The sequence below is a fragment of the Echinops telfairi genome, unplaced genomic scaffold (assembly GCF_000313985.2).
Source record: "Echinops telfairi isolate 266 unplaced genomic scaffold, ASM31398v2 ScPeMD7_23;HRSCAF=83, whole genome shotgun sequence".
Classification (NCBI taxonomy): domain Eukaryota; kingdom Metazoa; phylum Chordata; class Mammalia; order Afrosoricida; family Tenrecidae; genus Echinops; species Echinops telfairi.
Window position 1 is genome coordinate 56,434,124 of NW_022103920.1, and position 14,495 is coordinate 56,448,618.

The following is a 14,495-nucleotide window of genomic DNA, read 5'->3' on the forward strand; positions in this document are numbered from 1 at the left end:
CATCTTAGACTGCATTGTACAAGGTGAGCATAAGTTATTGTTAGTTCTAGTGTGTCTCTTTTTTTTAAAAGTTGGTGGAGTTTTTTTTGTTAGTCTTTCTTGAAACTTCTGTCTCTTTCTATTTCCTTGCTGTAGTTGAACCACAAAAAATTCTGTAATCTAATACTTGGGATAATGGTTGAATTCTGTGACAATCCCAAAACTACGGCTCATGTCAATGCTTGGCGAGGAAAGAAGGAGCAGACAGCTGCAAGTCTTTTAATCAAATTGTGGAGAAGAGAAGAAAAAGAACTTGGTGTAAAACGTGATAAAAACGGGAAGATAATCGGTAAGTGTGTTTGTAATTGTTGGCAGAAGCAATTGTATTGATAATTTCAAAAGAGAACTTGAAAAGACGTTAGTAGAGAATTGCCACCCCTTTGTCTAGAGTTCTTTCACAGGGTTTGAAGACCCTGTGATGGTTAGGAGAACACTACGTAAGAAGTTCATCATTTTATAAAATATTATTAAGAAATGGTATGATTATATACTTTATTATATTCTTTAACTTGAAAAGCTAACAGAACTTCCTGAAGAAATTTCTTTGTGTTACTTTCTCTCTTTTCACTTAATCTTCTTTTATTGCTAGAATTCGCAGAGTCTCAAAAGAAGGTTACAAACAGCAAACAAACCTATATAGGTAAACAACGAAAAGACACTGGTAGTCGACCCCCTGTGGGCTGGAAATCACCAGCGAGGGGCGCTTAGCTCCCCTCTGCTAGTTCCCAGGTTGGTCCTGCTGCAGTCCCACGGTGATGCTGCTGAAAGAGCACGGGCTGAAAGGCAAGAACCTCTAAGCCCCACGGTGCTGTGCGGCTTGCACTGTACCGTCCCACTTCGGCTGTACGACTTCCACGTGTGCCTGCCCCTGCTCTTGGAGGAAGAAGGGCCACTCCTGCAGGGCAGGCTTCACAGTAGGGTCCCCAGCCTCACATCCAGGCAGGGACCCCAGAGGGCAGAAGTGCTTGCTTTCGCACCCAGTCCTCACCCCACCACAGCGCTCTCCTCAGGGAGGGTTTTTCCAGACACTTCTGAGGATAGAATGCCCGGGTCCCCGGGCATTCGCCTTCCCGTTCCCTCTGCCCAGCTTAGGGGCCACCTGTGCTACCTTCTCTTCCAAATAGATTGAGTAATAACTTCATTTACCAGTAATATTTTGGACAAGATAGAGTGTGTTCTATCTTGAGTATAGATAGAGTATTTTCAAAACAGTTTTAATGCATCTTGTACGTTCTTATTGATACTTGTTGATACAATTAGTTTTTACTGTGAAAGAAGACATTATTTTCTAAATAAAAATAAGCTGAAAAAATCCTAAAGTTTAGTTTCTAGATTCTAAATGAATGAGATTTATAGTGTGAGAAATGATGATACTTTTATATATTCTTACCATGTTATACATTTTATACACTATGTGTTTTATTCATTATATCATGTTAAACCTTTTAACATTCCTAGTTCATCAAAACTGTTATTATTCTTCACTTCAAATGAAAAACTTCCTTCATTTTAATTTTTATTTCTATTTCTTATTACTGTTTTGATTTACATCATAAAAATTGTTATTGTATAACATTTTAATAAGGTAAAACAACTGAGACTATACCATTTAAAACCGACAATATTTTATGTAAAGTGTAAACTTTATTTACAACAAAGTTTTCACTTTTTAAAGATTAAATTTTTTAAATGTTGTCATATTACAAATAAATAATAAATTGGAAAACTCAGTTTTTCCATAGCATGGGAGAGAAATAACTTACTGCTTACTTTCCAAAGAGTAGCCATGTATAAGCGACAATTTTAATCTATGCTAGTATTTCTATAGCAGCCCTGGTGGTGTAGTGGTTAAGCCTTGGTTTGTGATCCTCATGGTCAGCAGTTCAAAACCACCATGGGAGAAAGACCAGGCTTTCTACTCCTGTGAACAGTTACAGTCTCAGAAACTTACAGGGGGTTGCCATGAGTCAGCACTGACTTAAGCAGTGAGTTTGGAGTATTTCTCTATATTTTATGTTGTGCAGACTAAAATCTCCAAGTTAAGCAGTTATTTACTGTTATTCAAACTCCTGTGTTTCATACTATCCCATGATTAGATACAAAGAAACCCCTACTTACTAGCTTTCAAGAAGAGCAGAAAGTCATGCCACTGCCTGCCAACTGCCCTACAGTTGCAGTCATGGATGTTGCTGAGAATATCCGAGCAAAGATTTATGCTGTGTTGGGCAAACTGGGTAAGAAATAACTTCAAATTCAAAAGAACATCTCATTTTGCTGAATATGTGTATCGACTTTGCTTTGCCATGTCTTTTTTCAAGCATCTTAAGTCCCTTTGTGCTAAAGCCTGCTCTGGTGGCACAGTGGTTAAGTGCTCAGCTGGCAAACCAAGCAGCCTCTCTGTGGGAGAAAGGTGTGCCATTTGAATTCCTAAACTTCCACTGCCTTGAAACCCAATGGGGGCCTATCTATTCTGCCCTTTGGCATTGCTCTGAGTCAGAATCACTTTGGTGGGCTGGGTCTTTTCTGTTTTGTTCTTTTATACTTCTAATGCATGACCCACTGCTTGTCCCGACTGCACCCCTTACTACCAGTTAAATCAGAATCTCTGTGTGGAGGACCCGGGCGCTAGTATTGTTTTTAAAACTCCTTAGGTAAATTCCGGTGTGCACCCAAAGTTAAGAAATATTAAACAACTAAGCCTCAGTACCAGAAGTTTAATCACCTGAGTTTTTTAAATCCTTGACTCCTGTAAAAGACAAAAAAATTCCCCAGTTACAGAAAGGTCGCGGGGAGGAGAGGAGTCAGTCAGGGTGCAGTGTAGCAACGACAAAACATACAACTTTCCTCTAGTTCTTAAATGCTTCCCTCCCCACCCCCACTATCATGATCCCAATTCTACCTTACAAATCCAGCTAGACCAGAGGATGTACACTGGTACAGATAGGAACTGGAAACACAGGCAATCCAGGACAGATGATCCCTTCAGGACCAGTGGTGAAAGTGGTGATACCGGGAGGGTGGAGGGAAGGTAGGGTAGAAAAGGGGAGCTGATTATAAGGATCTACATATAACCTCCTCCCTGGGGGATGGACAACAGAAAAGTGGGGGAAGGGAGACATGGACAGTGTAAGATATGACAAAATAATAATTTATTAATGATCAAGGGTTCATGAGGGAGGGGGGAGGTTGGAAGGGAGGGGGGAAAAGAGGAGAGGTACAAAGGGCTCAAATAGAAACCAAATGTTTTGAGAATGATGAGGGCAACAAATGTACAAAATGTGATTGACATACAATGGATGGATAGATGGATGGATGGATTGTGATAAGAGTTGTACAAGCCCCAAATAAAATGATTATTTAAAAAAAAAAATTCCCCGGTCTTCAAGTTCTATAAGCTCAAATCCATTGCCCGGCCACAGAACAGGAAGGCCAGGTGACTGCATACGGATGACCTGGCACAGGTTTGTTTTAGGAGGAAGCCAGGTGCTCACAAAGATGGCTTCCTCAGAAATGAAGATGGAATCAAAAGTGGGTGTATTGTTTTTGTGTTGGCTATTTGTGTTTTAGGAATCACTTGCTCTGCTTGCGTAATGCCCTCTCTGTGCACTTTGTTTAGATTTTGAAAAGTTGCCTGGCCTGTCCGCTGAGGATTTTGTCACTCTTTGTATCATACATCGGTATCTTGACCTTAAAGTGAGTATCTTAATAATTTTGCTATTCATATTAATATGTTAAAACATAAACTCGGCATGAAAAACTCTATTGTGTGAGCAGTAATCCACAGACCATGGAGTTTTTGTTATCCAGTTTCCATTTGATGGTGTTCAGGAGACATATACCACTATGATCAGGTTATTTCCATTGAATAAAATTTCTCCAAGTTATTTGTTTATAAGAGAACGTGAGTGTTATTGTTACAGAGCTATTCAGAATCCTAACCAACTTTTAAATACATCATTTCTTCTCTTTCGAGAGTACTTGCAACTAGAATGTCTAGAGAGCCCCTGTGGTGCAGTGGGTTATGTATGGGGCAGCAAACTGCAAGGACAGTAGTTTGAACTCACCAGCTGCTCCAAGAGAGAAAGCTGAGGTTTTCTGCTTCCAGAAAAGATTGATAGCCTTAGAAAGTCAATCCTATTCTATTGGGTCACTGTGAGTCAGAATCAGTTGGGTTAGGTTTACACAGTCACTCACTCACTGCCATCAAGTCAGTTCTCACTCCAAGCGACCCTATAGACAGGGTACAACTTCCTGAGTTTCCAAGACTATAACAGGAGTAGAAAGCCTGGCTTTTCCTCCCTCAGAGCAGCTAGTGGTTTTGAACTGCCGACCTTGTCATTAACAACCAATGAGTAACTACTAGGCCACCAAATTAAGAGCTAGAATGAAATATTTACACACATTCCTTACTTATTGATGTGGTAGCTAATTAAGAACTGGTCATTATGTGAAAACCATGTTATGTGAAAATGGAGGATGACCAAATCAGATCACCAAAAGGAAAATGACCAAATCATTGCCCATCAACTCAGTCATGGCCCAGCCAAGTTGACATAGAACCTTAACCATCACAGCCAACATTGCACGCTTCTCACACTTGGTGTGTGTTACTGGTAAACACTTGGTGTGTGTTGCTGGTCATTAGTGCACAAAGTAGTGTAATAGTAGATTTTAGTGTGGAACATTTAAATGCAAAGGGTTGGGTAACAAAATTGCCAGTGTTACACTTATTAAAATAGGTTGTGAATGCATATTAGTATTGTTGTATTATATCATTTATCATTACTCTACATCTCAATCAATTACCAACTAAAAGATATTAGGATGCTTATCTTATTGGTTTTATTTTTGTGTGTAAATAAATGATTTTGAAGTCTCAAGAGAGTTTTTAAGTAAATAAATATTATTATTCTAATATTAATACTACAAATCTGAATTATGAAAACAATCTGAATTGCACCCCTGTGCTGCATATGAACATCTCTCACCCTCAAGAAGTCAGGGGAAGTAGCTCAGTGTTGACTTTGGAGGGACCACCAAATGAAGAATTACCTAAAATTGCATCATTTAATGCCAGTTAATTATAAACATAAACTTTGTTTCAACAGATTGGAGAAATATGGAATGAAATATATGAGGAAATAAAATTAGAAAAATTAAGACCAGTCAGTGCAGATGCAAAAATTCTGGAAGCTATTACAACAGCATCGGAGAACATTGGAAAGATGGTTGTTTCCTTGCAGAGCGAGATGATCGAGAGCCAAGCACGCCAAGATGTACAAAACGAGCAAAAAGTTTATTCAAAAGTAAGCCGCAGAGACCATCGAAGCACAAATATGCATTTCACTGTATTAATCCATTTAAAAGATCCTTCAGATATTTTGGTTCTCGTAGAGTTCTTTTATGTTTTTGTGTAGTGGCTTTTGAAGACTGGCAAGTTCTCTATTTACTATAGTTCTTGCTGTGTGACTGCATTACAAGTTTTTGTCTACAGTCTTCCCTTGCAAAAGGTAAAGAGTTAACTGAGACACTTCTATTTTTTGACACACCACACAGCGTTCCAGAACTGCAGCCTGTGTCCATATATGACGGTGTTCTTGGGTGTCGTAGGTCCACCGCAACTCTAGAGCTCTTGTGTACAGCACACGGACCTGTTGCTCCCTGGGTCCCTTGTTGCAGCCACCATGTCAACCACCTCATGGAGGCTCTTTCTCTGTTTCACTGACCTCCTCCTGTACCAAGCAAGATGTCCTTCTCCTGTGACTGCTAGCACGTCTAAAGTACTTGCCAGCCTCCCTTCTGAGAGCACTCTGGCTGCGCTTCTCCAAGATAAATTGGTTTCTTCCTTTGGCAATCCGTGGTACACTCAATATTCTTTGCCAACACCATCATTCAAATGCATCGGTTATTCCTTATTCTTCCTTATCCGTTGTCCAACTTTTGAATGTATATGAGGCAATTAATTAGAAGGACCCTCGCTTGGGTCAGGCATACTTTAGTTCTCAAAATGGCCTCTTGCTTTTCAATACTTTAAAGGGGTCTTTTGTAGCAGAATTTAAATACATATACTTAACAAATTCTGGCAGAAAAAGTCTATCTCTGACTATGTGTATAGCCTCCTTTAGAGATAAAATTGACCCACTACCTTCATTCTATGATAAGCCTTTTTCAGCATGCCAATCATAGGCATATTAACTTTTTTGTAAGTTATCAAAGATTTTATTTTACTCGGGCACACATCAATACCCATAGAAGCAAAAGTCAAAGGACCAAACAATATTTTTGCTTTGAGAAACTGCAGCAAAAGACGTCTTTAAAAGATTACAAAGCGAAGATATCACTTTGAAGACCAAGTTGTGCCGGACCCGAGGCATGAGCTTTTCTTTCCTATTTTTAATTGGGAATTAGGTCAAGGTAGACAGAATTTTACATCCAACAGTTCCTACACATTTTGTGTCAACTCATCTGCCCTCATTGTACCATCACTTATCCCACTTCCTCTGTTTTCTGTTTTATTTCCTCCTTTCCTAAACTTCTGAAATGTTCCCTTGAGTAAATACTGCCTTTTGGCTCTTAAGCGATTGATTAGTTGACCAGAGTGGTGAGTTCAGTTTCAGACCTGGAGGGTAGGGACCATAGTCTTGGGGATTCCACTAATCTCTATCTGATCAGTAAACCTGTCCTCTCTTATGGTTTTTAGTTTTATCCTGCACTTTTCTCTCACTCTATGAAGGGTTTTCTAATATGATCCTTTTTAGTGCAGTTGGTGGTGGTAGCTGGGCACCATCTAGTTCTTCTGGTCTCAGGATCACGGAGACAAATACTTTCATGATCCATTAGTCCATTGGACAAGTTACTTCCATAAAGCTTTCGATTTTCATCACTCACCTTTCCTCCAGAGGGATAGAGATCAATGGCTCCACCTTAGTGACTGCTCAGGAGCATGTAAGACCCCAGTCACTATGCAGCCACGGAGGAGTGGTTAGAACATGATCTCTGTGAACTGTATTATGCCAATACACTTGTCCCCTGAGATTCTGACCTCTCACGATAGCAACTCATTCCCTCAAGGATTCTGTTATGCCTGAAAATTATTCATAACTTTGCCTCCGGTATGTCTCACCACATTTGTTACTGTATTTGCAACAAAGATAGCTACATATATATTACTATCCTCTGCCAAACTTTTATATGCTTGTGGGTTTACTCCCACTTTCCCTCCCACACCAGCTCAGCCTGCATTATCTACCTAATCCTCCACTCATAGACTGTTGCAGTATTGTTCATATAACAATATTTGTATTGGCAAAATAGTAGGTTTCATTCTCACCTTAGTGCCAAGATACTCACTCTGAGCTTCTATAAATTACAGAGACAAACTCTCTGCCTTCAGCTGCTTAGAAAATGCCTCGGGGGTGTTCTGATGGAACACTGAATACGATAGACATTTTTAGCAAATGAGTTAAGTAACTTTTTAACTTGTCCAGAAACATGAAGATAACATGGTTCTCCTCTTCTGCTCAATGTTGCTCTATGACCAGAGTTCATTTAAAGCACTTTAAAGCCATTTCTACAGTGTTCTCTACTGCCTGAACTTTTCACATAAACCATTTCTAAACAAAGAATTCTGTCTTTATTCATGCATGAATTCTGCTACACCTTAGACACACAATTATTTCAGTTTTTATTTTGTGGATCATGCCATTTAAATCCATTTACTTGTTCCTCTTAAGTAGATACAAGTCGACAACCTTATTGGCCAGTTTTACTGTGTCAATAGTTCTTGCAGAAAGTGGGCTCTGTTGACTAGCTGTCAGTTTCTTATAAGGGATTTGTCCCTATTTGGTTTTCAGCAGTTGTTTTATTTAGATATTCTTAAATTAGTTAAAGCTTAACAACACATTGTACACCAACCAACAACCTGTGTCTTCTGACTGTAGCTGTCATGAATAGCCGTTGAGAACGATCCCTGTGGAAAACGATTTTCAGCTGAAACCTCCCTTGAAGGTGACCCCACAACACACATTGTGTTCTGACAGCATTGCCTGTTTTGCCACAGTCATAAAGCAGACGTTGTTTGACAATATGATCTTGCCCAAATTATTATCAAGGACCAGTGAGAAAGTTTATTGTGCCAGCCTGGCCAATAAACACAAGTGGGACGCCTAGCCTGTGGACTGTGTCGCTGTAAATTGAGGTCCCTTTAAGACATCTCTGGAGCTGGGGACTGGCGGTTGGTGACCTGGCTGGCAGTTGGTGACCTGCCTTGTGATTGGCTGCTGTGCTGACGTAGCCTAGCTCTCTCTATAAATAGAGGAAGATCTGGCAGCAGACTAGACTTGAAGGACTGCTACTCTCTCACAACTCTCTCTCATGGGACTGAGTTGCAGGGAGCCATTTGTAGTGCTTTATAATTTAACCATTCATTTCTTGTATTATATATTTATCTGTATATGATTTAACAGTTCATTTCTTGTTATATGTCTAATTATCTTTATAAATAAATATATTATCATCAATTTTGTTTTATCTCTCTAGAGAACCCTGTCTAACACAACCAGCATGAATCTTTTACTTTCTACTATGAATTTTTTAACTAGGTCATTTAAACAGCATGTACTAGATTATAATCTATTTTCACACGTGTTAGTCATGTTAAACAATAAATGTTCCTAAGAATGATTATTGTTATTAAAATTGCAAGTTTTGCGTTGCAGTTCATTAAAATCAGTTTAAGCCTTAGCCATATAACTAAACCCACTACGTACCATCAAGTCGATGCTAACGCCTAGTGACGCCGTGTAAGGTTTCCAAGACTGTAATTCTCTATGAGAGCAGACAACCTCATCTTTCTCTTGCAGAGCAGCTGATGAGTTTGAACCACCAAACTTGTCACTGCAGTCCAATGTGTTAACCCATAATGCCACTGGTGTTCCTGAGCCACATAACTAGAAATGATTTTTGACCTTTAAGTTGTATTCAATGAATATTCTCATCCTTTTCCTAGTTGGCCTTAAATTTTATCTTGGAAAACTCTAGGAGCTTCAAGACAGATGGCAGGAGGCCAGGGAGAAATGCACCTATGAATATCTGAGGCTTGGCAGATGCTGTTCCCACATATGTATTCAAATGTGCTGCAACTATATCCAAGGGCGCTGAAGAGCATAAACAGGGTAAAGTTTTGAAAACTGTTTAGCCATAACTAAACACGTTGAGCGACTGACTTCCTGAGCTTGGGAACTTAGGACCATGGTCTCAGAGGGCATCTAGGTCAATTGGCATAGCATAGTCCACAAAGACAATTCTCTACATCCTGCGTTTGTGAGTATCAGCTGGAGTTTGAAAAGCTTGTGAATGGCCATTTCAGATGAAGCCATTGGTCTGATGAATGTCGCGAGAGAAGGTCTTGGGCAGAAAGGAAGCAAAATATCAATGTGCAACAAAACTCACACTTATTAAGAAGAGCAGACTTGGTCTGATAGCCTGGTAGAACCCTTGAGACTGTGTCCCATAGACATCTGCCAAGCCTGGACCAGAACCCATTTCCAGGATTCCTATTTCAGCCAAAAGAAGTTGGACCTATAGAGTGAATGCTAGCACCAGAGAGGAATGTATTCCTCAGTGCAGTCAATCGTACAAGACCGGAAGGACAATATTGCTAGGTGCCTCAAGTCAGGTTCGACTCATAGCAACCGGATGCACAAGAGAATGAAACACTGCCTGGGCCTGGGCCAACCTCACAGTTGTTGTTATGTTTGAGCCCATTGTTGCAGCCACTGTGACAATCGATCCCGTTGAGGGTCTTCCTCTTTTTCGTTGCCCTTCTACTTTATAAGCATGATGCCCCAAAACAATGCTCAGAAGGCATGAAGAGGCAGGAAAGAAGGACAAATGGAAACGGGGAAGCCAGAGAGGAACTGAGGGGATCACAACCGATGTCATGACACAAAAGGTGTATAATTGTTGTTGGGAAACTAATTCGCTCTGAATTTTCACCCAAATTAAAATAAAAAATAAAATAATAAGAAATCATTTAAAAATCTAGCAGCTTCCTTCAAATAAGGGCTCTCAAGTTTTTTGGTATCCTTTGATATATATTGAAACTCTTTATTTATCTTCCTCATTTCAGATACAAGCCACACACAAGCAAAGGGAATTGGCTAATAAATCTTGGGAAAATTTCTTGGCCAGAACATCAAATGCTAAAACATTAAAGGTAAATTTGTTTGTTGATGTTTATTTTAAGAATATTACAATCCATCAAAAACTAACCAACTCTGTTTAAAGGCAGATATATTTTAGGAATCATTATTCATTCACGCTCTCTAGTGACTGACCTTTGTGTAGAATACTAACTCTATTTGGATCCTTATATGCAACTTAAAATGATAACTAAAACTACACATTTCAGTTATTGAAAACGCTACTCTGAGATTCATTTGGTGTAGCATTGAACATGTTGTAAAAGTGATATTCCTGAACTGCATAAAAGAAGCTAATAGTTAACCAAAAATCAACAGGAGGAATGTGCTTCTGTTTTCCATTTTACACATTCTTATTCACAGATTTATTTATTTTGTAAGAAGGACAGGGAAAAAGTCCTTTATTTTCTATCCATGTCCCAAGAAGTTTTCTTCTTCATGACCTCAAAATATGTGTCGCAAATACATCACAGCCAAGAAATGTGATGATCACCTTCACTTAGAAACTGAACACCAGTCCTGAAAGACTGAATCCTAGCTGCTCACTTGAAGTACGTGAACAGTGCCATGGGTATCCAAACTCTCGTTACTTTTCACCTCTTCCATGAATTCACTGAATACATTTTTACTTAATGTGACCATTCGTCCCCTGGATTGGAATTGCTAACTGTTAACTTAGTCCAAGTAAATAGTGGAACCATATTAAGATAGCAAAGCCAAAATTAACAAAATCACCAAAGGTACTCTGACTGTATCCACTTTTTCATTAAAAGGTCTTCCCAACTTTAACTGGAGACTAGCCTCAGAGCCCAATGAGTCCAGACTGAACTGGTGGCAACTAACAACCACAAAACCACTGGGGACACCTTGTTGGGCAATAAGATATTATACAGTCTCTGGGTGTCTTCGCACAGATTATTAATTACAAAGGTTAAAAGAGGAGTTTTTTAGGGGAGCAATCTCATGATTGCTACCATCACCAATGCCTGTGGTTATTCATTTGGGAATGGGTTGTCTTTTATGTTAAAGACCAAATTTATTTGGCCTACCACCACCTTTTCAGACAAAAAATTACTGAGCACCCCATGACAATTAAAAACATTTGTACTGTAATCCATAGTCCATGATAAAGTATAGGTATCTGCTTTTGCAGTGCCCCCTCCCCCAGTACTCCCAGAAGGTGGTATCGCCCACTCCCTGAAACACTGTGTATGGTTTTGTTTGGGGTTAGTCTCTTGAGATATGAGAGATGAAACAAGGACGCCAGTGAGCAGAGATGAGGTAAGATAGACACCAAAACACATGGAGAGTTCCAAGGAGCCAGAACGCAGAAGCTGAAGAAAAAGGGACCTTCCTCAGAGAGAGAGAGCCTTCCTCTAAAGCCAGAACCTTCTAGCTTCCTAAACCAGGAGAAAGATAAGCTATCTCCTCATGCTGAGACTTACAGTCTCAGAAACCCTATGTAGCAGCTCTTCTTGGTCCTGTAGTGTCTCTGTGAGTCTGAATCAGCTTGAAAGCAATGGGTAACGTCCTAACAGGCAGGAAGGGGCAAGAGAGAAGGACAAATAGAAGCAGGGAACCCAGGGATGAAGTGGGGAGTATACTGTTACAATGAGGGGATTGCAAACAATGTATATAAACAAAATGTCTATAATTTGCTGAATGGAAAATTAATATGCTTTTTAGGCTTTTCATCCAAAGCACAATAAAATGTTCACTATATGTGTGTTTGTGTTATGTATGTGTGTGTATATATATCCTCACACTCCCACAAATTTAATGAGTACTTAATGAAAATCAATCCCTGCTCTTTCAGATCATTTATCTCACATTTCAGCTTGTTTCAGTGTTATTATCGAGCTTGATCGAACTGTAACAAACTAGAGGATTTGAACATATGATATATAGAAGTGTGCTGGATTAGTATGTAAAATACATCGGCAATAGACATCCCCTGTTGTGAATGTTGTAGCTTTGTATAAGGTGCTAAAAATCGAACCTAATTTCTCTAGTACCTGCTTTACTCTTTGGTTGTACATGACTGATACCACTGGAAATCTCAACGGTATTTTCAGGAAGCGAGGTTTCCCTAAATGCACAAACAATAGAACATCCTAATCTCCAAAATGAGTAGGTAGAAATTCTGAAACTACCTTATAAAAAGCCACCTCAAGCCAGATACAAGTATTTTGTATATTCATTGTGAGTATGTATCATAGTTAATGCTTTACTAGAAATTAACCTTATTTCCTTCCAAATTTAAAACCCTTCAGAAAGCAAAAAGGCTTCAGGAAAAGGCTGTAGAATCCTCTAGATACAATGAACGACCACAAAACGCAATCTTTCATCGGACAGATATCAAAGGCCTTAACACAACGGTAAGTTGGATTTTTTCCCCACCACAACTCTTCTTAATCGACGTTTAATCTAGTCTCCAAATAGTGTTATTGCGATACAACTATAATCCCATATTTTTTTCTTTTCACCATTCACATTTCACATACTTCAGGCCCATTAACATCATGGCCACTCACCCGCCCCCGCGAGCTACACTCTAGGCTACCCAAGTAAGTGCGGTGACAACTAGGGATGTTCTGACATCCCCCGGCCAGCCGTTAGTAGCAAATGCGTGGCACCTCTGGTGCCTGGCAAAACCAGGTCCGTGCCATATCCCAGCATGCCTAGCATCTTTCTCTGGGCATGGTTTGCCCCAGGTTGCACAGCTGACAACCAGTTCGAATTAGGATTCAAACCCACTCTTGCTCCCAATCGTTGCCTTACACTCATTGCAACCTGTCCCGCAAGCCGGAGGGTGTGCAGGATGTGTGTAGGGAAGACGATGTCTCTTCCTTATTGAACAAAAGGTTTGAAGTTGGACTGTATTTACCTTGTGCCCTTTCAGGTGGCCTCTGGCCCGGTAGTAACAGTGGAAAGCACGCCTGCCCGGATAATAGGAGGCCCTCTGGCTGACACAGACCTTGCTCTGAAGAAGCTGCCTGTCCGAGGAGGAGCCCTGCAGAGGGTGAAAGCAGCCAAAACTGCCGAGGAGCTGAAGAAGAGTAATCCGAAATAAACGCCCTCGAGGCAGTGTCTAGTTAAATATACCTTTATCTGAAAATGTAAAGCAAATATTTTAGTAAATTATTGTGTCTAAAAAAGTAAGCACATCACATTTATTTTTATTGAAAATGTTAATATAGAGTCTTGGAAGAGTCGTCATCAAGTTCTCTGGAAAGATTACCGATTCTCGTCACTGAAATCATAGTATTTTCTCAGCTAGGACTCTTTTGGTTGCAAGTGGAAAAAACAACCCTGTCTCAACCTGATTTAGCAAACACATACATACCACGGACTGCCTGAAGAACATACGAGTCTGTGTTAGAGGAAATACAGCCTGAATGCGCCTCAGAAGCAAGGATGGAGCGACACCCTCCCACTTACTTTGACACATTATCCAGAGAGACTAGGCTCTAGGAAGGGTCACCGAGGCAGAGGAAGACCCTCAATGTGATGGGCTGATACCGTGGCTGCAGCAATGGGCTCTAGCATAACAATTGTGAGGATGGCGCCGGATGGGGCACTTATTGCTGTTGTGCAGAGAACTATGTGGGTCACTATGGGTCAGAGCACCTAACAACTATACATGTCACATCAGGGAGTGAACTAGAAGACAAGCATTGTTGCATCGAGGCACTGAAACCACATGAGTAGTACCTTCCCCTTCCCCAGCACCTCCTGGCTCTCATTCTCTCAGGCTCCCGTCCAAGTGAGGAGAGTGTATGTCTGTCTCCCAACAGACTCAGCATCGGCCTCTTGCATCTCAGGGCTCCTGACGGGACCATGAGCCTGCTCCTGGGCCATTGTCACTCACTTGGACTTTGGTCAGAACTGAGAACCCCTGCTCTTGGAGCCAGGAGGAAGCCAACCCATCCAAAGTGTGTATCATTTGGAGAGGGTAGAGGGAAACCCAAGTTACTGTTGTCATAAATATGTATGAAAGCTAAGTGATAAAATGAAATTAGTCTGCAACAAATACATTGGCCAAAGTAAAAATAACATGTGACTATAAAAAAGTACATGTTAGTCATGAGCTAAACAATAAAAAGTAAAATACAGGTGATGTCTGTAGAGAGATTTTATGCATGTGCCATTGGCCCCGGAACAGTATGTGGGTGGGATGCACTCCCACTCCAACCCTTTCCGTTGGAAATCCACATACAACTTTTGAATCCCCAAAACTTAACTGCTAATAGC

At 40.3% G+C, this 14,495-nt stretch overlaps 1 protein-coding gene across 2 annotated transcripts in view; it reads left to right on the plus strand.

Annotated features, from left to right (window-relative positions):
- The window catches only part of CFAP69 (cilia and flagella associated protein 69), a 70,318-nt gene extending 56,915 nt beyond the window's left edge, over positions 1–13,403 (plus strand). The window contains exons 17-23 of one of the 2 annotated variants that reach the window (XM_045288832.1): positions 136–328; positions 2,136–2,273; positions 3,656–3,732; positions 5,148–5,345; positions 10,169–10,255; positions 12,515–12,619; positions 13,144–13,403. In XM_045288832.1, coding sequence (XP_045144767.1) covers positions 136–328; positions 2,136–2,273; positions 3,656–3,732; positions 5,148–5,345; positions 10,169–10,255; positions 12,515–12,619; positions 13,144–13,314 — 969 coding nt within the window. In that variant the 3' untranslated portion in view covers positions 13,315–13,403. Of the gene's footprint in view, positions 1–135; positions 329–2,135; positions 2,274–3,655; positions 3,733–5,147; positions 5,346–9,078; positions 9,213–10,168; positions 10,256–12,514; positions 12,620–13,143 lie in introns of those variants that run through there. The other variant, XM_045288833.1, reaches the window with a different exon arrangement.
- Positions 13,404–14,495: the final 1,092 nt, after the last annotated feature.